This window comes from Leptonychotes weddellii, chromosome 1 (assembly GCF_054177405.1).
Source record: "Leptonychotes weddellii isolate Sample4059 chromosome 1, ASM5417740v2, whole genome shotgun sequence".
NCBI classification, from domain to species: domain Eukaryota; kingdom Metazoa; phylum Chordata; class Mammalia; order Carnivora; family Phocidae; genus Leptonychotes; species Leptonychotes weddellii.
This window is the reverse complement of record NC_138369.1, coordinates 65,194,655-65,219,527: the sequence shown is the minus strand read 5'-3', so window position 1 is coordinate 65,219,527 and position 24,873 is coordinate 65,194,655. Positions and strand designations below refer to the sequence as shown.

Genomic DNA, 24,873 nt, shown 5'->3' with positions numbered 1-24,873 from the left:
AGTGTAAATAAATTAAGTAAATTAAGTAGAGTCCAGAAAAGCAATAGAAAGAATCAATGAAACTAAAAGCTGGTGTTTTGAAAAACAAACAAAATGGACAAATTTTTAGGTAAGCTAAGTAAAAAGAGAGAAGACTCAAATTTAAAAATGAAAAAGAAGACATTACAGCTGATACTACAAAAATATAGACAAGAAACGGATAAATTTCTAGAAATATACAACCTACCAAGACTGAATCAGGAAAAATAGAAAATCTGGACATACCAATAATGACTCAAGAGATTGAGTCAGTAAAACTCTCAACACAGGAAACTCCAGGGCCAGACAGCTTCACTGGTGAATTCTACCAAACATTTAAAGAATTAACACCAATCCTCTTGAAACTCTTCCAAAATATTGAGGAGAAGGGAACACTTCCAAACTCATTTTACAAAACCAGCATTGCCTTGATACCAAAACCAGATAAAGACACGACAAGAAGAGAAAAGCATAGACAAATATTCCTGATGAATACAGACACAAAAATTCTCAACAAAATATTAGAAAACAAAATTCAAGCACGCGTCAAAAGGATTAAGCACTATGACCAAGTGGGATTTATCCCTGGGCTATAGGAGGATTCAACACATGGGTAATCTGTCACATCAGTAAAATGAGAGATTAAAACTATATGATCATCTCAATACCTACAGAAAAAGCATTTAATAAAATACAACATCTTTTTATGATAAAAACCCTTAACAGATTGGGTATAGAAGGAACATATCTCAACATAAAAAAGTCAAACCCGCAAGTCACGTTATACTCAATGGAGAAAAGTTGAAAGGGTTTCCTCTGAGATCACAAGCAAGGCAAGGTTGCCCACTCTCATCATTCCTATTTAATATAGTATTAGAAAAGTCTTAACTAGGCAAGACAAAGAAATAAAAGGCATCCAAATCTTGAAGAAAGAAGTAAAAACTTCTCTATTTCATTTTAATTTCTCAAGGCATCTAAATCTTGAAGAAAGAAGTAAAAATTTCCCCATTTCTCTCTAGAGAAATTAAAAAATTTCTCTATTTACTCTACTTTTCTATATAATCTTACATATAAAAAATCCCAAAGAGTCAATCAAAAAAGACTGTTGGAATTAATCAATGATTTCAGGAAAGTGGCAGGTTACAAAATCAACAGAAATCAGTGACATTCTTTTATACTAATGATGAAGCATTAGAAAAAGAAATAAAGAAAACTATCCAAATTGCAATAGCATCAAAAATAATAAAATACTTGGGAATAAATTTAACCAAGGAAGTGAAAGATCTCTACAATAAAAACTATAAGACTTGGCTGAAAGAAACTGAAGAAGACCCAAATAAGTGGAAATACATTTTGTGTTCATGTTTCAGAGGAATAAATATTGTTAAAATGGCCATGCCACCCAAAGCCATCTACAGATTCAAGGCAATTCCCATAAAAATACCAAAGGCATTCTCCACAGAAACAGAAGAAACAATCCTAAAATTTGTGTGGAACCACAAAAGGCCCTGAATAGCCAAAGCAATCCTGAGAAAAAAAGAATAAAGCTGGAGGTATCACACTTCCTGATTTTAAACTATACTACAAAACCATAATAAAAACACTATGGTACTGGCACAAAAATAGACCCATAGACCAATGGAAAAGCATAGAGAGCCCCAAACTAAATCCCAGCATATACAGTCAATGAATATTTGACAATGGAACCAAGAACAGCCACTGGGGGAAAGACAGTCTCTTCAACAAACGGTGCTGGGAAAACCGAAGAAATATATGCAGAAAAAGGAACTGACCCCTATCTCACACCACCCACAAAAATTAACTCAAAATCCATCAGAGATTAAACATAAGACCTGATACCATGAAACTCTTAGAAGAAAGGAAAGGAAAAAGCTTCCTGATATTGGTCTTAGCAATGATTATTTGAATGTGATGCCAAAAGCACAAACAACAAAAGCAAGAAACAACAAATGGGACTATATCAAACTCAAAAGCGTCTGCACAGCTTTTGGTACTCAGTTAATGAAATGAAACAACAGCCTATAGAGCAGAGAAATTTTTACAAACCACATATCAAAGAAAGGGTTAATAACCAAAATATATAAAGAACTAAACACAACTTAATAACACTCAAACAAGGGGTGCCTGGGTGGCTCAGTGGTTAAGCATCTGCCTTCGGCTCAGGTCATGATCTCAGGGTCCTGGGATCAAGCCCCGCATCGATCAGCGGTAAGCCTGCTTCTCCCTCTCCCACTCCCCCTGCTTGTGCTCTCTCTCTCGCTGTGTTTCTCTCTGTCATATAAATAAATAAAATCTTTAAAAAAAAAATAACACTCAAAACAAATAATTTGATTAAAAATGGGCCAAACTAAATAGATATTTTTCCAAAGAGGACATCAAAATGGCCAATAGGCCATGAAAAGATGCTCAACATCACTAATCGTCAAGAAGATGCAAACAGGGGCACCTAGGTGGCTGTTGGTTAATTAGCCAACTCTTGTTTTTGGCTCAGGTCATGATCTCAGGGTCATGAGATCAAGCCCCGCGTCGGTCTCTGCGCTCTGCATGGAGTTTGCTTCAGATTCTCTCTCCCTCTCCCTACAGCCCACTCTCTCTCTCTCTCTCTCTCAAATAAATAAATAAAATCTTAAAAAAAAAGAAGATGCAAATAAAAACCTTACACCTGTTAGGATGGCTACCACCAAAAGGAAAAGAGATAACAGGTGATCGTGAGGATTTGGTGAAAAGGGAACACTTACACATTGTTGGTGAGAATGTAAATTGGTCCAACCACTGTGAAAAACAATATGGAGATTCCTTTAAAAAATTAAAAATAGATCTACCATATGACCCAGCAATTCCACTTCTGGTAATACACCCAAAAGCAAAGAAAACAATTTCAACGAGTTATCTGCATTCCCATGTTTATTGCAGCATTATTCACAATAGCCAAGATATGGAAACCTAAATGCCCATCCTTGTATGAATGAATAAAAAAGAGGTGGTACATATATACAATGGGATATTATCCAGCCATGAGAAAGCAAGATATATTCCCATTTTTGACAACATAGATGGAACTTGAGCACATTATGCTAAGCGAGATAAGTCAGAGAAAGACAAGTACTGTATGATAACACTTATATGGAATCTAGAAAAATCAAACTTATAAAAAAATAGAAAACAAATGGTGGTTATCATGACATGAGGGGTGGTGGGGGATAAGAATGATGGTGTCTAAGGGTACAAACTTGTAATGAGTCGTAAATAAGCTATAGAGATCTAATGCACAGAATAATGAATACAGCCAATGATACTGTAATATAATTATGTAAGTGATAAATATTGCTTCATTGGCAATCATATTACAATATATAAATCTATCAAAGTGACACACTGTACACCATAAATTTACAAAATGGAACATGTCAAATTTACTTTGGGGAAAATTTTAAAAAAGAGAAAACCAAAGAGTTGAAGGTAGGATGAAAAATGTAAAGATCCACCAGTCCTTAGAACTAGCTGAAAGCATTAACTGTGCTAGTCATCATGACTGTCTCTGAAACAAAGCACCAGACGGCTTCTGCAACCAGGCACAGATAGAGAAATGTAAGGCAATTGGAAGATTTTGTGCATAAAAGGAAATGTTCTTCTTTTTTAGAAAGTAAACAGACAATATTCTTTGAACAGTGTACTGGAAGGTAAAAATAGTAATGCTGGTACTGGGCAGAGCAACAAAATGGATTTATTTTCTGCCCCAAACTCTTCAGGGTTGCTAAGTTATTCTCCCAGTGTAAAAGCCTGCTAGGAAAGAAAAGTTCCAGTGACAGAATGTGCTTGTACATCACATGAACGAATAGGAAAAAGGAAAGATACTGCACATGAGAAACACAACTGCATGTGCTCTACCCAAGACAGGATGTAGAAGGTGAAAATGAGAAGATGGAAAAGCAGAAGAAGCAAGAAGATCATGTAACTGGAAACACTAGGTGTGAAATTAATGAATCTAGTGAACTTGCCCATCAATAGTTGTCTTGCATTTCAAAGGCTCTATCATGTTACTCATGATCAGCTCTGAGCTTGATGATTTGCTGAGTCATAAATGATCATTAAGACCAGTTTTGCCTTTATGTATTCCTTGCATCAATTTTCTGAAGAAAACAGGAAACTAAGAAAATAGAAAATTGAATTTACTTCCTTATTCTCTTCGAACTTAATTTTTAAAGATTAAAAATCCAAAGCAAATTAAATATGTAATTGCATAAAATTCATGACTGAATTTGGTTTTATGTCTAATTTTCTAAAGATAAAACTTTGTGATGTGAACCCACACAATGAATCTTGAATAACCTTAAGTGAAAACCACAACTGCTATAGAATGCACAGTCACCTTAATGTATAATCAGTTATAAAATTAAAATTAAATTGTCAGTTCTTACTTATTATGGCATCTTAGTTATTTTGAATTAAAAGTGTCCTTAAAGGGGCGCCTGGCTGGCTCACAGCTCAGGTCATGATCCCAGGGCCCTGGAATCGAGCCCCACGTTGGCTCCCTGCTCAGTGGGGAGTCTGCTTCTCCCTCTGCCGCTGCCACACCCCACCCCAATCCCTGCTCATTATCACTCTCTCTTGCACTCTCTTTCTCAAATAAATAAAATCTTAAAAAAAAAAGTATCCTTACAAATATTTAATCCAGAGTCCCCTAATAGTGATCATTCATCCTCTTAAACATTTTGGTGACAGGGAATTCACTACCCACTCAGCAGCCTGCCTCACTTGGGTATCTCTAATTCTGACACACACTTCTAATTGTGAGCTGACCTGGGTCTCCTTGGAACTCCACTCCACGGTCTTGGCTCCACTTTCTGAACTTCCACAGAATAAACTCAATTGTTTTCATATTTTCAGTGTCATTCCATTTTCCTTCCTGTACCCCCAAACTTGTTGACTCAACTTGCAAGCCACCATGGAAACAGCCCCACTTCTCTCCGTCAACACCACCACCACTGCAGTCAGAGTGGCCATCATGTCTCAGTGGACTGCTGGACCTACTTCCCCTCCCGCCCCCATTCCCTGCTGTCTATTCCCCACAGAACAGCCAGCATGATCTTTGCTACAGAAGAAATTTTCACTCTATCGCACTTGTAAATAACCTTTAGTTTTCTCCTCAGTACTCGAGATAAATATTCAAAACCCTCAACATGGCCTATCAGACCTAGTCAATCTGGCCCCCATCAGCCTCCCCAGCCCTAATCATTCTTTGGCTATTCTCGCCCTGACTTAACATGCTACATCTTCAATTTCTTTTAGTTCCTCAAACTAATAAGCTCTATGCTGGTCTATGGTATGCTTTCTCCACACTTAACTATTTGAGAATTAGTGGTTGTTCAGGTCTCAGATTATATGTTCTTTCTTCATAGAAACTTCCCAAAGTCCCTAGACTAGGCCAAGTCCTTCTGGAATCTCTCATTGCTCCAATCTTTATCCAATTTATCATAATTTGTTTTGTATAATTAATTCCACAAATAGCAACACTACAATTATTAATAACAATATCTAATTTTATTGAGGGTTCACTAAGTGCTGGGTACTGTTCTAAAAGCACTAGAAGCATTATCTTATTTAATCTTCAGAACAAGCCCGTGAGTAGTTACTATTGCTACCTATACATCACAGATGAGAAAAGGAGGTAGGTGGAAGAATAGGGATTAAAATCCAGCTGATTCTAGAACCTATTAACGTTCTTAACTTTTCCCTGTAATGTTGGTACCTGACTCCTCCACTAACTTGTTAGCCCCAAGACACATGGATACCAATAGCCAGGGAGCCTGTCAGAAGCAAATTACGATCCTGTTTGCCCAGTGCCACAAAATCAGAACAATGTCTCTGTACATTTTCTCTGTACCACCCCTCCCCTGCTCTTTGTGGTGTTCAAATACCTAGGAGAAGGAGAAATTAAATAAGTAAATCTGGTATTCTTGTCTTGACATCTCTGGAGACTTCTTGAATTTTTGAGGCACTTTCCAGAAAACAAATAGCAGAGAACAGGACTAAATTGTGGAGATGAGCAATTTAAATACATTTGTCTGGATTCATTAGCAACAGGGCACGATCTAATATATGCAGAATTCAGATTATTCAGAAAGGGGTTTCAGCTCATTTCCCATAATATTAACAATGATAATTGCCAATATTGCTTAAGAGTTACCATTCACCAAGCTCTATGCTAAGTGATTTTTCTAGTTACTTTGTATAATTATCACACCAACCTGATGAGGTTGATATTATTACAATCCCCTTTTTACTGGATGAGGGAACAGAGATGCAGAAAGAATGGTCAAATGTTTTTCAGAGTCTGCAGTTAGTGAAACTCAGCCCCGCTGGGGCCTAGGCCCTTTAGAACAGTAGGACACCATTGTGCTAAGCAAAGAAAGATTCAGGATACAACCCTACAAACTGTGAGGAGTATCTTTTAATGCAAAACGATGGACTGGGAGGTGAAAGTGAAGGGAATACATCCCTTACATTCCATCAGAGGTAGTGCTAAGTGCCAGGATAGATACAGAACCAAATGTAAAGGGAATTGGGCAGGAGAATGGATAGATATTCTATCTGGGGTGACTCTGGGATTTCTATAAAAATAATAAGGATTTGACTCAGATTGATGGAGCAGGAAAGTAATCTTGAGCCAACTAAGGAACGTACGTTGGTATAGAAATAACAATCAGTCAGAAAACAAGTCATTTATTCAGATAACCAGTATTTGTTAAGGGTTGATCTTGTCCCAGGCACTGCTCTGGGCGCTGAAGAGCTATGAACCAGACTGGGAAAGTCTCTGCTGTTGTAGAGTTTTCCTTCTGGTGGGGACGAGACAGGCAATAAAGAAACAGGTCTGCACACACACGCATGTTCCAGAGGGAACATGTTTCACATACCAGAGGGAAGAGAAGTCCAGGAAAAGGGAAGAGCAAAGACAAAGGGCCAGAGGCAGGCGCATGCCAGGACTCGCAGGGAGCTCCCTGTGGCTGGCAGCGAGGGAGCAGAAGGAAAGTGGGAGGGAAGGGTGACAGATCAGCTGGGACAAACCCTGTGAGGTCAGAACTTTGCAAATGCAACAGGAAATGACTTTCATTAAACTCCTACTATACTGATGGCTGGAGCACTTCTTTCTGACTTTCTTTGAAAAATTATTATACAACATAACATTACAATTTAGAAATAGAAATGAAAAAGTACTTGCAATTTTATCATCTAACATGGCCTTTTTCAGTTTCCTATGTCCTTGTCTAGCCTTTTCCAACGTCCATGTATATATTTACAGTTTTTATCATAGTTACAAACAGCTCTACATCCTGTTAGCTTCTTATCATCTTTGTTTTACAGGTTGATACAAAGCCTTCTGAATAATCATTCTAATGGCTGCATAATATTTCAAGTGCATATCCACTTCCTCTTGGACACACTTCAGTGGCTTCCAGATGGTCACCATTACTGATGATGCACAAATATTTTTCTAGGTTTGGATTATTTGGGAGCCCTTCCACTTCATGAATATTTACTTGGTAAATTCGTAGAGATGTGAGGTATTTCTTGATAATCTCTATAGGTTTGAAATTGTGAGACTTATTACCTGCTGATGGTATCTGTCACTTTCTCAGAGTAGATGCCTTCTGGCACTGGTTCATAAACCGCCTCCACTATCTGCAAAACAGACAGACTAGCATGATGGACGTAAAGAGGCCATTAGTATGTACAATACTTGGCCACAACATGAGAGCTACTCAATGAGCATTACAACCATGCACAAATTTTAATCAGAAACAAAAACATCCCAACAAATAAAAAATTAACATCAATTAAACAGCTCTTGAGCACAGATTGTATTCTTCAAGCTGAGTTAAAGTTAGCCTCAGATTCATAATAAATGATGTGTAGGATACTATAATGTGACGATTATAGGCAGTCCAAACCACAATTAAAAATAAAAGACCAAAAGTAATTTGATATGTTTATTTGTATAATTTTCTATGATAAATGAGGACAATTATAGGGGGAATGCACCATAGCACATGATGTATATTTAGAAGAAAGGGGAAAAAATGAGCTGGATCATGTGGCCAATAAAACAATGTGCCTGCTTTTAATTGACGGTTTTATAAAAATCACAAATGTTCTATTTAGGAAGAAAAAGAATGGCATTTTTAGCAACAAAGACCCTTTTGTCTCCCAACACTGCTTACTTTTGTAGCCAGGGAGAGCATGTTGGTGCTATAGAAGGGAGGATTCAGAGTTGCCATCTGATAAAGGATGCAGCCGGCCGCCCAGACATCAGCCTTCTCCCCATACGGCTCACTCTTCAGTACCTCAGGGCTGAATTAAAATAAGGGTGTTAATAGATACTGAAAAAGGGAGAAGAAATCAGCACAGAAAAAGAGTCCAATTTTCAAGCAATAGTTGGAGATACGCGAAAAAAGAATTGAAACTCTTTCTCACTAATTCAAGTAAATGTATTAAAAAGTATCTTTGAGTTCTCCCAGACTCAGATGAATCAAGAAGCATGATCAAACAATTCCATTTTAAGCACTAAATATCAATGAACCATATAAATATTGCCTATTAAGTATACAAGGAAGTTTTATTTCCAGAAACAATTACCCCTCTGTGGTAGATGGAATTGTTGGCCCCAGTTCTTTACTATTCTGGAGATTTTGTGCATCTCACTCTTACAATGGCCTCTTGGTGGGCAGTATTCATTACCCACCCCTGCCTCTGGTTTTGTTTTGTGTTGCTTTGGCCAATGGAATATGGAAATGTCAGTGAACCAGACCAGAGCCTTTGTCTTAACAAATACTGAGGGCTTTCATTTGTCCTCCTAGGAGATTCTGTCCATTACCAAGAGAAGAACATATCCCAGTGACTGCTATCCCACCAGCCTGGGCCCAGCAGAAGATACGTGGAGTAGATCTAACACAGACAATGCATAAGCCTACAGCCTAACGGAGAACTTGCCCAGAAGACCCAGACCTGTGAGTTTGACAATAAATGCTTATTGTTGAATGCCACCAAAATTTTTGTGATTTGTTAATCAGATTATGGGAAAAACTGACTGATACAGTACCCTCCCCTCTGCTACTCAACTCCAGCCTATAAAGCAGGAAGAAGACCATATTTAAATATGTTGCAGAAAATGACAACATCCATCATGTTCATGTCTTCTGAATTTGCCTTTCCAATATGGACATGGAGGCTGTCAGCTTTTAAATAAACTTAAGCCATGAGAATTTATGGGTTTGACTTTTTTTTTTTTTAATGTGGAGGCAAGTGCAGTTCCCCTGGATATTTTGAAGTAATAGAAGTTTCCTCTATCATATTTGTAGAATGAAACTCAGCAAAGGGTTGAAAGCATTTAATACCCACATGTCCTAAATTAAGTAGTTTAGCAATTCAGTTCTACGATATGTATTTAGGACTGTGCTCAGCCCTCTACATAAATAGAGTAGGGATTAATGGTTAACTGTGATGGTGAGTTAAGGTATAAAGAAACTGACAAACTGATATTAGAACAATCAGAGTAGACATAAATCAATGTTGACTATTAAGAATAATCAAGGAGTTGCTATTTTTGCGAGATTATGAAGAATTTCTGGTTTCAGATTTACATTATGTGCTTGCAGAGGAAAGTATGATTTCTAGGGCTCTCAGTTGAGCATTTTCATTTTTGGTATTGAGCTCAATAATATGGCAAGGGGGAATTGGAAATGAAATTTCCAGAGCTCTGTTCTTTCTAACTGTATAAAAAGTGTCTCCTGTTGTCACCTGGTCAACTGTTCACATTAAGAAATGCCTTAACAAGAAATAATGTCCTCTACAGAAAAAAAAAAAAAAGTTTTGGTTCCCCACAGGCAAATTTCTCAGGTTTTAATCTATAGAGAACTCAGAGGATTTCATATTTCCAAAAGCTCATGAAGCAGATGCTATGACTGTTCTACCCATTTCCCCTCAGACCCTTTTTCCATTTCCTGTTCCTGGTATGCTTTCACTCTCAACAGCCAGCATCTGTATTTCTTTGGAATATTTCTTCTGAAAAAATAATTACTCAACCTGGGGGAAAACACTTGTTAAGAACAGAGTTTACTCAGTTGATTGTTCTCATCATTTCACCTCCTCCTCCTTCTCACTGAAGACCACAAACTCCTCTTTTTCCCACAGGTGTGCCCCTTTACACTGTGGCTTTGCAGCTCCCATTAAAGGAAAGAGTCTATTTCTCTACCCCTTGAATCTGGACTTAATATGCTTGCTTTGGCCGAGAAGATACCAGCAAAAGTGATACAAGAAGAGACTTAGAAAGTACTTACTCTTCAGGGCTTTCTCTTCCTTCCTGCTCTTGAAAACCCTATAAACACGACCAGGTGGCTCAGCCCAGGTCTGCCTGCTGGATGATGATAATATATGGCCCAATTACCTCCACCACCACTACCCATAGACAGTCAACCATAAGACCTGTGAGTGAAGCCATTGGAAACCAGGTAACCACAATGCACACTGAGCCCAGACAATACTCTGATCAGCAATCCTCACTGGGCAGCCCAATTGGCCAACACACAGTGTATTGATTAAAAAAAAAAAAAGTTTATTGTTTTAAGCCACTAAGTTTTGAAGCAGTTTGTCAAAGTTAGCTTATATAATAGCTCTTATCAGATTTTCAAAGTAGTGCATGAGCCCCTGAAAAAAGACCAAGAATTACTTCTCTGAAAAAGAATAAGAAAGGGAAATTAAAGACAAAGAACATGGTTGCCAACTATCACTTTTCTTCTGGGGTAAACTTCAACTATTTTCTAAGGTAAGAATTTCATAATTACAACCAAAAGCAATGACAAACAGAACACAGAGTCTGGTTTCTAGAAGGCACAACAAAATGTTCTGTTATGGTCTGAATTGTGTCCCCCCCAAAATTCATATGTTGAAGTCCCATCCCACTACTTCAGAATGTGACCATATTTTAAAGTAAGATCGGTATGAGATGATTAAGTTAAGATGATACCACTAGGATGGGCCCTAATCCAATATGACTGGTATCCTTACAAGAAGAGGAAGAGACACCATGAGCGTGCATATACAGAAGAACAACCATGTGAAGATGCAACAAGAGGGTGGAATCCTGGCATCTGTAAGCCAAAGGAGACAGGCCTAAAAGGAAATTAAACTGGCCAACACTTTGATCTTGGACTTCCAGCCTTTGGAATTGTGAGAAAATAAATTTAAGCCACCCAGTCTGTTTGTATTTTTGTTATGGCAGCCTTAGAAAACTAATGCAGGTTCTATGAGAAAACCTATTCATGTTTTTTCACCTTCAAAAGAACCCAGCCTTTTGGAAATATGGCTAAAGTCACTGATTCAGCCACAACTTATAAATATCATATAAGTTTTTTGGTGGTTATTATTTAGAAAACCCTTGAAAAATAATTTGTTGTTTTTCCAGTTTCTCTGCTTAAGGTGAGCCCAACCACATTTAGAAAAATACAGAGATTTATAGCTAGCAATGTTTCATTTAGAGGAAAGAAGTTAAATAGTATATACACACACAATTTAAAATGGGTTTTCATTTTTCCAAACAAAAACAATCTGTATTTTAAAAATGGTTATTCCTATGTGATCCAGTCATCTAAAATCTTTTAGTGATAAAATAAAACATAACTTAGGCAATATTAAACAAAAATAGGGGCTCTTCTGGCAAAGATTAAAATATTTACAATTAGGTGTGTAAAAATTACATCCATTGTCAGTTATACATCAATAAAAAAGTATTTATTTTTATTATTGCTGATCTAATGTACAACATGGTGACTATAGTTAATAATAATGTATTATATACTTGAAATTTTCTAGAAGTAGATCACAAGTATTCTCATCACACACACAAAGAGATAACTATGTAATTGAATTTAAATAAAATAAAATTTCAAAAAAGAGGTAACTATGTGAGGTGATGGATATGTTAATTAGCTTGATTGCGGTAATTATTTCACAATGTGTAAGTACACTGAAACATCACACTGTACACCTTAAATATATACAATTTTTATATATACCTCTTTAGTTGTATATACCTCTACAGAGCTGGAAAAAAATTTTAAGTGAAGCCACGGGTATTAAAGAGTTAAGTGGGTGGCAAGGAACAATGTGTATTTATTATAAATATTTTAATAAGTAAGTAAACATAACTCATAATCAGCAGCCTTTGAGATGAGGCTGGACACTAAACATGACCTCTGTTTTACAAAGTCATAAATTCACAAATTGATAGTGAAAATAAGGTAGGAGAAAGATGAGGCTGGAAGGATGCTTAATCTAATTTTTTTAAAAAGATAAACTTTTCATTTAGATTTTAAAATTCCACCACTAGTCCTTCACTGATATATCAACAATTAAGTTGCTAATTGCCAAGGATTCTTATTTACGAAGTGAGGTAAACAAGAAAAACAGTGGACCTTGATGTCTTTTAAAACATTTTAAAATACGAATATTTTGATAACTCTTAAGTAATTCAATAATAAGATGATTTATGTAAGTTTGGAGGGGGCACTTTTTTCCTTTAAACAGACCAAAGTAAATGAAATTAGATAACAGATGTTAAAAGGTTTTGTGTGTAGGTAAGTATATTCTTCCTTCCTGCAGTCATCATATTATCATGTTTGTTTAAGTTTTGATTATTGGACTCATTTTGTCAGCACATGTACTAAAATTAGAATGATGGAGTAAAGATTAGCCTGACATATGCACAAGGATGACATGCAAATTTGTGAAGCATTCCATGTTTTGGAAACAGTAAGATGACAGGCAAAAGGTACTGTACATTAGGACTATCTGCTAGTCAATAAAGTTGTTTCCTCTAGGGGTAAAGAGTAACAATTCTGATCCTGCTATATATGTATCCTGGAATTAGCAGATGGCAAAAGCCAGACTTCTCACTGTTGGAGACGGAATCTATAGATAAGCAAGGAAAGAAGTAGGTTAGATGTACTCTACCACAGGGTATTAAAATAGAGTTGGAGACAACACCTTGAACTCATGTTTAGCCTATTATTAATGCCTGTGGTTGCATATAGAAATAGTTACAGATACCTGTATGTACACAGGTTAGTATTCACTATATCTCCTTGCTCTGCCAGCTGAAAAGGCCTAGAAATGACAATATTCCAGTAGCAATGAGCACTCTTAGCACCAGATCTTTTCTTTCTTTCTTTCTTTCTTTCTTTCTTTCTTTCTTTCTTTCTTTCTTTCTTTCTTTCTTTTTCTTTCTTTCTTTTTTCTTTCTTTCTTTCTTTTTTTTTTTTAAAGATTTTATTTATTTATTTGACAGAGAGAGACACAGTGAGAGAGGGAACACAAGCAGGGGGAGTGGGAGAGGGAGAAGCAGGACTCCCGCTGAGCAGGGAGCCCAATGTGGGGCTCGATCCCAGGACTCTGGGATCATGACCTGAGCTGAAGGCAGACGCTTAACCACTGAGCCACCCAGGCGCCCCCTTTCTTTCTTTCTTAAGAGAGAAAGAGCAATGAGTGTTGGGAGGGAAGGGCAGAGGGAGAGGGAGAGAGAGAATCTTAAGCAGGCTCCATGCCCAGAGCAGACTGCAACACGGGCCTCCATCTCACGACTCTGAGATCATGACCTGAGCTGAAATCAAAGTCATACGCTTAACCAACTGAGCCACCCAAGTGCCCCCAGATCTTGGTTTTTAATACCATTCTCTAAGAAAAAGAATCAGGACTCCTTGGAGAAATGCCTGATTCTAGGACTGGGGGCAGGACATATATACTAAATGAGCCTGGAGCATCTTGTATTGCCAGCAAGTTAGTGTTCAAAAGAAAAAAAAAAAAACTTATAATGATGAGGTTATGTCAAAGGGACACAGAACATAACCTAAAGAACTCCCAGTGACCAAACGTGGAACAATTTGAGCAGTAAGATAAATGAAATAGTACATTAGTCAGTTTGAGGTACCATAACAAGACCATAGATGGAATGTCTTAAGCAAGAATAAACAGGAATTTATTTCTCACAATTCAGAAAGCTGGGAAGTCTAAGATCAAGGTATTAGCCAATTCTGTACCCCCATAAGGGCTCTCTTCCTGGCTTGCAGATGGCCACGTTCCTGCTGTATCCTCACATGACTGGGGGGTGGAGGGAGGACTGTGCTGGGGGGTGACTGATCTTGTTATAAGAGCACCTATCCCATCATGAGGACCCCATCTTCCTGATCTCATCTAAACCTAATTACTTCACAAAGGCCCATCTCCAAACCCCAGCACAGGACCTTCAGAGAACAACTAGTTTTCACCTAAAGCCAGGAGGTGAAGTTTCAGAGGAGAGACTAAGAGGAGACTGCTAATCTCAGAAGGCATTCCAGGGGGGTTGAAGTAGAAGAGCAGGGCAGAGGGAAAGGAATGGTGGTCAATGACAGTCAGTGGAGAAGAGACCCAGGGCACGGTCAGGGATAACAGCACTCCCATCCTCTCTGACAGCAGTGGCCCATCTGGGTCCTTGAGCCTAGTCTCTCCTGCTCTAGGCCACCCTCTCCACAACCACTAAAGTGACCTTCCCCTAACGGAAAGCATCCCTTCACCACTTCCAGGGAACAGATCATGTTCTGCCCTTGTCCTGTGAGTGGCACCCATTAAAAAAAACAAAAACAAATAATGTAAAATCCTTCCTTGACCCCGAGTCCTCCTGTAAGTACCACCTTTTTCTTAATTTCCAAGCAAAGTCTTTTGAAAGAGTAATTCCTCTTTGCCCTCTCCACTTCCTCACCCCCCATCCATCATTCAACCCAACCCTAGTCCAGCATCTATTGCTATCTTGCCATTGATAGGGCTCCTCCTTAGAGCACCAGTGGATTACTCATTGCCTCACTTGTTTTAGGTGACTTTCCTGAAATTTTTGACACTATCAATGGAAACTTGTCGAGACATTATTTTTTTTCATTTATTCAATAAAGTTACAAAGTACCAGGCACTGTTCTATCTGCTTAGAATATATCAACAAAGCCACTTGCCTCATGGAGCTTACCTTCCAGTAAGAAACAGGGGTCAGGGAAGATAAAAAGCATAACATAACTATTAAAAAGTAAATTACATTACATAGTATTTTAGTAGGTGATAAATGCTATAGGAAATAGAAAACTTGGGTTAGAATAAAGGAGGTCAGGAGTGGGTGGGTGGAGGCAGGTTGCAATAATAGAAAGTGTAGTTCCTTCTGTCCTCTCAGTTCCCATATAATGGTGGTTTCTTTCATCCACGTGTTAAATGATGTTTTTCTTCTCACTCTTCAGTCTCTCCTTGGATAATTTCTTTCACACCCAAGGCTTCCATTAAAACCATATGTGGACAATTCCCAGATCTAATCACCAACCACTTGCCCCTCAGGCACACACACCTCATCCTGTGGTGGCTCTGTTATAAACCACTGATTCTTAGGATAAAGTGCTGGACTCTAAATGATTTGTCTATTTTACCAAACAGAGCTGAGAACCCAACCACTGTCAACAACCCTCACACTTTCTGAAAGTTCTTTTTTGGGGGGAGAAGGGGCAAAGGGAGAGAGAGAATCTGAAGCAGGCTCCATACGCAATGCAGAGCCCGACATGGGCCTGATCTCAAAACCCTAAGATCATGACCTGAGCTGAAATCAAGAGTTGGCCACTTAACCAACTGAGCCACCCAGGTGCCCCTCTTGAATTTCACGGGCTGTTTCTAAGGTATAGCAAAAGGGCCAAGGCATCTCTGCAGACAAAGGCCAGAGCTTCTGTATCAGGGAGATAGTCAGTCCCAGAGAGCCATCTTAAACTCTGGGGTCTGTTTTCTTCATAATTCCTGGTGGGATCTGTGACTATTTTTGCTCCAACATTACCTCCTGAGGCAAATATTTCTTTTTATTTTTCTACTTCCACCTCTGCTTCCATTTGCACTTCAAACTATCCTTTGGTTTTTAAAGATGTGTGTGTGTGCACATGTGTGCACACGTGTGTATGTGTGAGGGTGCACGTGTATGTGGGCGCATCGGAACTTTTTCTTAATCTGAGAGATTCGGGACTGGCTACTCTGCATCCCACTGAACCTTTCTGATCTCAAGATCCAATGTTTCCACAGCATCTGCCACTTCAGATTTATCCCCAGTTCCTGGTGTGTCCACCATTATCACACTAGTGACCCACAGATAAACTTAACCTGCCAAATGCTAGTACTTGCCACAGAAGATAAACTTATAATATGTGACAGCTGTGAGTTCATAAGAATGAGCTTATATATAGCACTAATGAGCAGAAAGAAATTCTAGAGCTGAGGGAGATTCATTTGTTGAAGGGCATGTGAAATTAAGAAGAAATTAGAATTTTTAGAGAAATTGAAAAGCTATTATTGAGAAAGTATCTCACTGGCAATATAATGATGTTGCATCTTAAAAGTGGTGTTGGGAGACATCATAAAAGAAAATTTTGTCTAACAAATATTAGAAATTACTAATAAAAGAATCTTGAGTTGTTTAGGACACAGTTAAGGCTAAATGTTTAGAAATAAGTTTCTTTTATTAAAATAATTCACCCAGTAATATTTGCTTCACTGGGTAAGGATAGAAAGGGATTTTTGCATCCCACTGCAATGTATTAATTCTAAGTCTATTATAAAAGTACATTTAGTTCTCAGGTTCTGGCTATCAAACTTTCATCTCCCTAGACTGCCTTAAAGAAAAAGGAGAGAGAGAACGAATTTATCATTGTTAAGTGAAAAAGAAACAAAACTGTAAATTTTAAAAGAATATAAACTGTCTGGGAACACAGGATCCAAGATTTGCTCACTCAAGGATGCAAAAGTCCCTATGAATTCATGAGGATAAAAATCTGACCTGAAGTGACATAATTAAATATAAAGGCCAATAATTATAGTTTGTTGAGACTGAAAAGCAAATTATGCTCTTAGAATGATTCTATATAGAATGTTTAGCAATAATAGGATGGATAAAGTGCATGCATGCACACAAGTACGTGTGTGTGTGTGTGTGCATGTCGGCATATGTTTCTGATTGTTGGAGGTGGGTAAAATGTTTCTGAGAAATAGCTCACAAAAACAAACCCTATGGTGGGATGGGAATCAATGAGAATGAATGGAAATGAGGGAAGTTGGGAGAACCCACAGGAAATAAGTGGCAAGGGGCATTTTCTAGAGAATGAGCAATGCGACACTGAGATACCAGTGAGATGAGCAGAGCTTAGCGAAAAGCACTCTAGGCAGAATGATGAATGCATTTGCAAGATCCTTCCATGTTCTGATTTTTTTCTATGAGACCCTACTTAGTAAGTACCTGCAGGCATAGATAGAATATGGTCTAGTCCCTCTAGAGCCACAGAAGTGAAAGGGCATTCTCATCATCCCAGTGTGTTCCCCACTATGCAAGGGTGAAGGGAGTGAAGAGAAGGGGAGACAGAGACACGGGGGAGCTGCCACTAATGCAATGGCAAAGGAAACAGGGAGAAAAGGAATTCCACAGGACTGACTGGATGGGAGAAAGAGAATAAGGGAAGGGAAGACCCCTCATTTCCTGGCTCCCAAGTGTCTGGCTTGAATGATGGGCTGGGTATCAGTATCATTAACATAGATACAGGGTAAGCAGGTGTGGGACAAGAAACTAGATCAATTTGGAATATAGTAATTCATGCCTATGAGATCCACAGTTGAGGGTAGCCAATGGGTAATATCATTCTGGATATTAACAGTCACTTAAAGTCTTATCCTTAGAGGTTCTGAACCCTGGTATCAGGGAAATGTTCTCAGTTCATAGAAGCCTGCTGCCAGTAAGCAGATAAACAGATTTGATATCTAAACAGTTCTAATACTGTTCTAAACAGTTCTTATAGAGAGAAAAGAGAATTGGATGACACATTCAAGAACCATGGAATAATATACTCCGCCTGAAGAAAACTGGCTGCACCTTTATCACAAATTTTAGGGCCTGCCTGCCCCTAAGTTGCATCTAGGATTGGCAGCATTAGCCAACAGAAATCCAAGACACTCAGTTAAATTTGAACTATTAAAATAATGCAATATTTGGGACAAATTTATACTAAAAAAATACAATACCTGGGACACAAACTGAAAAACTCCTTGTTGTTTATCTGAAATTCAAATTTTATTTGGCATCCTGTATTTTATCTGGTAACCCTAGCTACAATGTTATTTGTGTACTCTCCATTGTCAAGTCATCCTTCTTATAGAAAGGCATACAAAAAGCTATTTACATATTAAGTATGGTTTTCTTCACTTACTTTATAAAAATAATGAAAGCAGTGTATTTATATGGGCATTTGGGACATTTCTCAAAAAGTATCGCATTTCTCTCATGTTGCATGTAGAAGTGTATTAATGTGTCTTAACACCAATGAAATCAATGATTAGAAACTCCTTTTAAAGTACAAAACACATATGAATTTATGAAATTAAATCCAGGCCCCAATGAGCATATCTTATCTGTAAGTGATTTAGTTAAATAATAAATACACTGGACTATGATTCATCATAATAGCCTCATTAGTTCCAAGGTTGAGGTAGGCATTGACTGGTTTCTAGACGTCAAACCTTCGCATTGGGTCACCTGCCTCCTGTGGACTGGGTTCAGGGAGATGTAGGATTCAGACCCCCAGGCAACATTTTATAAGCTAGAATGGCAAGACACTCACTGGAAGAGTTATCAATATACTTCGCTGAACGAGTGGTAATGACTCTTAAAACTAAAACTGAGCCATCATTTCACTGACTAATGCAATACTTCTTTAAACCAGGGAAGCATTTATATGTAATGTATATAAAACTCATGATAGTACAAAGACTAAATAGATTGATGCTGTCTTATGCAAAATAGGACCTATGAATACCAGTGTGGCTGTCGATCTGCCTTTAACTGATGTGATATTTTAACTGGAAAATGAAAAGTCAAGTTAGACTCAATTTTCCTTTCCCCACTAGGATCAGCGGACACTGCTCAGGTAGCACAACTGATTTCAGATCATTTTATATGACACTGCAATTTACTGCAGTGCAGAATCTGTTCATGAGATAATTATGTGCAAGTGTCATGAAAAATTTTGTGTTGTACAAATGCAAAGTGCCATAATCATCATCATCATCCTTTATTATATAGGGAAATCTGGCACCTTTCATGAGGGCTGTGTCAATAAGTGGGTTAGGAAAAAAACAGGCATCACAATAGACATGGTAGTGAAGATGGAACAGTCATATTTCTGAATCCTGAAGACAGATGTCTGACTGGACAACCAAATGACTATTTGACCTTTGGCCTATTCAAGTCAAAGTCAAATAGGCCAAGGACTTTTACCACTCTCAGTGAAAAAACTTAGTAGTGCTGACCATGCTGTCAGGCTATCTTTTCCACCAGGTCCAATTTGAGAAAAGTACGTGTGATCTCGAAACACTAGTGGTGGCCTACTCTCACCCTGTTGCAGCTATGTCAACCTCCCTCCAGATCTTTGCCCCTAGTTCATAGCAACACTTATCTAGTATGTTCACTCCCTTCACCACCAAGCAATACCAGCCTTTAACATATAGATCAAGTTCTACCTATTGCATGAAACCTCTTACCAAGCCAGCAAACACAAATGGCCTGACACCAAACTGAAAAAGCACTACAGCCCATACTCTTCCCTAATCATACTTTCATCGACTCAATAAATATGTATTGCACACCTACTATGTGCCAGGCACTGTTGTAGATGTTGGGACATAGCAGTGAATGAAACACACCAAAAAATCCCTGGCCTCATGACATTTACATTATGCTAAGGGAGACAATGAGCATAAGTAAATAAATACAAATTTAAGTGCAATGAAGAAAATAGATGTTATTTAAAAGTAAAAGTATATTTCATGAGTTAGCATTTAACTGTTCTGTGGCATTAAGCAACTATTTGACCTTTGGAGGGTCTCAATTTTCTCATCTCTATAAGAGAGATTTATAAGATCTATTCCTGTTTTGAAATGCTATGTTCAAAAAAAAAAGAAAGAAAGAAATGCTATATTCACCAATTACGGTTTAAAAACATCTTAATGACAGATATATACACAGTTTTATAAGGAAGATTAAATTTGTTTTTCAGTGTGACCTAAACACGGGATAGAGTCAACATTATGTTCAAAATTAGAGTACTTGCTACTCAGAAACAAATGTGTGAGCAAATAATTTTTGATGATATATTACTTTTGCTACACTACTAAAACTTGTTTTTTATTCAAGATTTTTAAACAAAACAAAGGATTTTTTAATTCTAAAAGATAACTAGCACATATTTCAAAGTCACTTTTAAGAATTCATCCTTTTTTTTTAAGAATTTATTTATTTATTTATTTATTTATTTATTTGACCGGGTGGGGGGTGGTAGAGAGCACAAGCAGGGGGAGTGGCAGGCAAAGGGAGAGGGAGAAGCAGGCTCCCCGCTGAGCAGAGAGCCTGACCTGGGGCTCAATCCTAGGGCCCTCGGATCATGACCTGAGCCAAAGGCAGAGGCTTAACTGACTGAGCCACCCAGATACCCCAAGAATTCATCGTTTTTAATTGTAGATGTCTTAGACTGAACCCGCACTGTATTTCCTTATAAAATGCTGGGCAAATTGATCCTAAATCTGTAATTTTATGCAACTGAAGAAGAAAAGCAAAGCATTCCTCTTTCATCTCTTAAACAGAAGTTCCATAACTCTGAATATATGAAAAACCTTTGCCATGGCCTTTAGCAGCCTTCTCATAATTCATTTCACTCTGTCTCCCTGTTCTTGATAAGTAAATCATTTGCTAAACCCCAACAAAGAAAGCTATCAATAATAATAGATTCATTGTGATTTGGGGAGTATGGAAAAGCCTCCTTCACCCAAGGTATCTTCCCTGAGGCCACTGTCTGCATCTCACAATTAGCGACCTCTTCCTTTGTGTTAAACACTGTAGATATTCCCAGGAAACTGATAAGGAGAAATGAGAGAGAAAAGATTAAAACACAGGGAATCAATGGCCATAGTATTGATAAACTGGTTGACAATGAGCTAAAGGACAACAGCCTGATATACTGAGTTCAAGGCCACACGGGAAGCATCTTTATACTACAATTCCTAAAATTAGAGTATGAAATGAAAACAGAGTAGAGAAATACAGAAGGAAGAGATTCCAAAGAGCAAGGAAGAATTAAGTCACATTTTATGACAACTGCTCTTTGCTAACCATAACTCTGACATGATGAGAGAAACTGTTTTCCTTCACACATGGTTTTGCTGACATTCTGCTCTGCCATAATTGGCTATTGTTCTATTAACCTAAAATTAAGGTTTAAAATAAAAACAATTGTCCACTGTATAACTCCTAGATTTCTGTGTAAAAGTTAAAGAATGAGGATCCATTTTTACCACGATTTTATCTACACTAAATTGCTAATTTCCTTCCTCCTATAAGGAAGGAGCTAAATGGCCTATCTAAACTTTTCTCTTATTCAAGTCACTGAAAGGCAAGGCAGACAGCTTTTACTTTCTTTAGAAGCATCAACCTTGAAAATTTCCATATTCCCACCTCCCAACACCACTGAAATTAATTTTAACAATCTGAACATTTATAAAAATAATCCCTTCTTCTCTCTTTTAAACACAATAACTACAGATTTTCAAAACAGGAAGAAATAAAGCCCTTCATTTCAGTACCAAATTCATTGTGCTCCATTTAGGAATTAACTGTTATCTGTGTAGTCCTCGGGATGCCAGCTCTTCATGAAGAAAATAAATCAATTTAGCAATGAACCTGGTGTGGCTGAATGGAATGACACCTTGACACTGTGGAACTGTGGAAAATTAGCTATCTTCTTTTTGCTTTGTTTCCTTCCCAATACAACAGGAAAATGACCTGTCAAGTATGTTAGAAAGATCGTCAAATGCAACACATTTTTAAAATATAAGGTACAGGGATACCATGTTCACTCAAATAATTTCTACTCCTCTCTTTTCCTCAAATGTTGGCTGTTTAAATAGAGAAAAGGAGAAAGAGAAACAGAAAAAGTGAAAATAAGGATTCTACTTCGCTTTATTCACACATTTAGAGATTGTCACTTTAATTTATTGTACCAACACTGAAAGATTCAATGCTTTTAAATTGATCACTTGATCTGTTTCCTCTCCTTTTTCAAATTTATGAAAAGTATAAACTAACAAGCTTTGTGAATGGTTTCATTGTCTAAGAAAACAGGTCATATTCAAAAGGAAGGCTCTTAATAGTCAATGAAAAGACAAAGAATTCCAGATGGAGTCATTACAAATTCAATAGAACAACAAGAAATAATAAAAGTGACTGAGGGTTAAGACAAAAATGGTCATTTATAATACTAATATGAAAAAAAGGAAACACTTGGAACAAGCAAACAAAAAAGTATATAGTAAAACGATAGCCACTTGTCACTTATGAAAGGTAAAATTGAAAATAAAGATTCATGAACCGTAACATATTTGCACTAAATTGCATAAAAATTAACAAAATAGGAACTGTTATAAATATAAAGACCATGATTATGGAATGATGTGTGCCCCCCAAAATTCATTATGTTGATATCCTAACCCCCAACGGGATGGTATTAAGAGGGGGCCTTTGGGTGGTGGTTAGGTCAGAGCCCTCTTGAATGGGACTGAATGAAACTAGTGCCCTTTTCAAAGAAACCCCAGAAAGCTCTCTTGCCCCTTCAGCACACATTGGACAGTTAGAAGACAGCCTTCTGTGAACCAAGAAGCAAGCCTCATCAGACACCACATCTACCAAGGCCTTGACCTTGGATTTCACAGCCTATTAAATTTCTGTTGTTTGTACACCACCCAGTCCATGGCATTCTGTTATAAGCCTGAACTAAGATAACCACTAAATTAAAAAACAAACAAACAAAACACAATAGTAGGTGGAGATTTTTACACACCAGTTTATCACTGACATAGATAAGGATATAGAAGATCTGAATAATTGGTCAATAAATATAGTCAGATAAACATATATTGAGCTCTGTGACCTAAAAATAAAATGCAGTCTCTTCAAAGAATCTACAAAACTTGCATAAACTTTACTACATTTTATGTGTAGCAGACTATTCCCTTGGTGACTTGCCAATGAAGCACTTTTACTGGTAAGCATGCCTTGCATACTCCTTTCATACATTATTTCTGGGCTTGGCCATGTGACTGGCATTAGCCAATGAGACATTAGAAAGTGTTATGCTAACAGATGTTTGGAAAGTGCTTGTACATGGAGGCTATATTTTTGTAACTCTAACTCCTGAGATACTCCCTCTCAGCTCTCAGCCACCATAATGTAGGAAATGAAGCCTGATCTAGCCATGTAAAGAGAACACATGGAAGTAAACAAAGGACCCAGCCAATAGCCCCAGGTGAGCTCCCAGCAAATGGCAGTACCAACCATCATTGGAAGAGATTTCTCCTGCCCTAGTTTAGCTGCCCAGTTGATGCTGCATGGAGCAGATATAAGCTATCCTCAAAAAGCCCTGACCAGTTGGGAGGAAAAGACGGTGGAGGGGTAGGGGACCTTATTCCAACCGGTCCCCTGAATTGAGCTGGATATCTACCAGACCACTCTGAATGCCCATGAAATCAGTCTGAGATTTAAGAAGATATATCTGGATCTCTACAAACAGAATATCACAGGCGGTTGGTTTCAAGGTATGAAGTGGGGAGCTGTGATTCCACAGGCAGATATAGGAAGATAAACGGAAGGGGGAGGGAACTTTCAGGATCCTGCACTGCTGGTGGGCAAAAGCCTCCCGCAATGGGGACGGGGCACAGACTCGCAGACCAGTAGCGGAAAGGACTTTAGGGAAGGCCCCCAGACTGAAACCTGGAGCAGCGGGCTGCCTGTGTGAACTGGGGGCAGCTGGCAGTTTTAGAAGCACAAAGGGAAGAGACGTGCCCCAATCTGGAGGTGAGGATTGGGAGTGGTGCTGAGGGGCACACAACCCAGGACACTGCAGTTTTTAGCAGCACAGACAGAAACGGAGATAGTGTGGCCAGGAGAGCTCACTGAAGAACAAACTGCGATATCTCTGTTTTGAGGCAGAGGGTTGGAAACAGTCTCTTCTGCTCTGACTCATGGAAGATACGGGGAAAGCTGCCAGAAGAAGCCACCAGAGAACAAAAACCCCAGAAAATTGGTTTTCACTGAGCCTATCCCCTCCTCCACAGGTGGCAGGGCAACTCTGCCCAAACAGGGTTGCCTGAGTAACAGGGCAGCTGCCCCTCCCCCAGAAGACAGGCTGGGAGAACAAGAGGCTGACAACCCTAAGGTCCCTATAAAACAGGTGCATCTTGCTTGGGTTCTGGTCAATAATTTGGACTGTGTACACTCCCTCAACCACTCCTCAACAGAATGACTAGGAGGAGGAACCCCCAAAATAGGAAAGACTTAGAGACTGTGACTTCTGCCACAGATTTACAAATGGATACAGATATAACCAAGATGTCAGAAATCGACTTCAGGGTAACAGTTATGAAGACAATAGCAGGAATGGAGAAATCGATTAATGGCCACATAGAGTCTCTAAGGGCAAAAATGAAAGCTGAATTGGCAGAACTTAAAAATGCTATCAATGAGATCCAATCTAATCTAGATACTCTAACAGCTAGGGTAAACGAGGCAGAAAAACGAATTAGTGATCTAGAAGACAAGTTGATAGAAAAGAAGGAAAAAGAGGAGGCCTGGGAGAAACAGGTTAAAATCCACGTAAACAGATTTAGAGAAATAAGTGACAGCATGAAATGTTCCAATGTTCCAATTCA

General features: G+C 38.3%; 1 protein-coding gene and 1 non-coding gene across 2 annotated transcripts in view; one reads left to right on the top strand and one right to left on the bottom strand.

Annotated features, from left to right (window-relative positions):
- NEK10 (NIMA related kinase 10) overlaps nt 1-24,873 on the bottom strand; it is a 204,558-nt gene that overhangs the window by 73,168 nt on the left and 106,517 nt on the right. Inside the window, exons 22-23 of the mRNA XM_081829267.1 lie at nt 8,259-8,388; nt 7,649-7,719 (exon numbers count right to left, since the gene is read on the bottom strand). Coding sequence (XP_081685393.1) covers nt 7,649-7,719; nt 8,259-8,388 — 201 coding nt within the window. The remainder of the gene's footprint in view (nt 1-7,648; nt 7,720-8,258; nt 8,389-24,873) is intronic.
- On the top strand, nt 12,731-12,837 carry LOC115943356 (U6 spliceosomal RNA). The gene has a single exon (XR_004077939.1). It is a non-coding gene; the product is annotated as a U6 spliceosomal RNA (small nuclear RNA).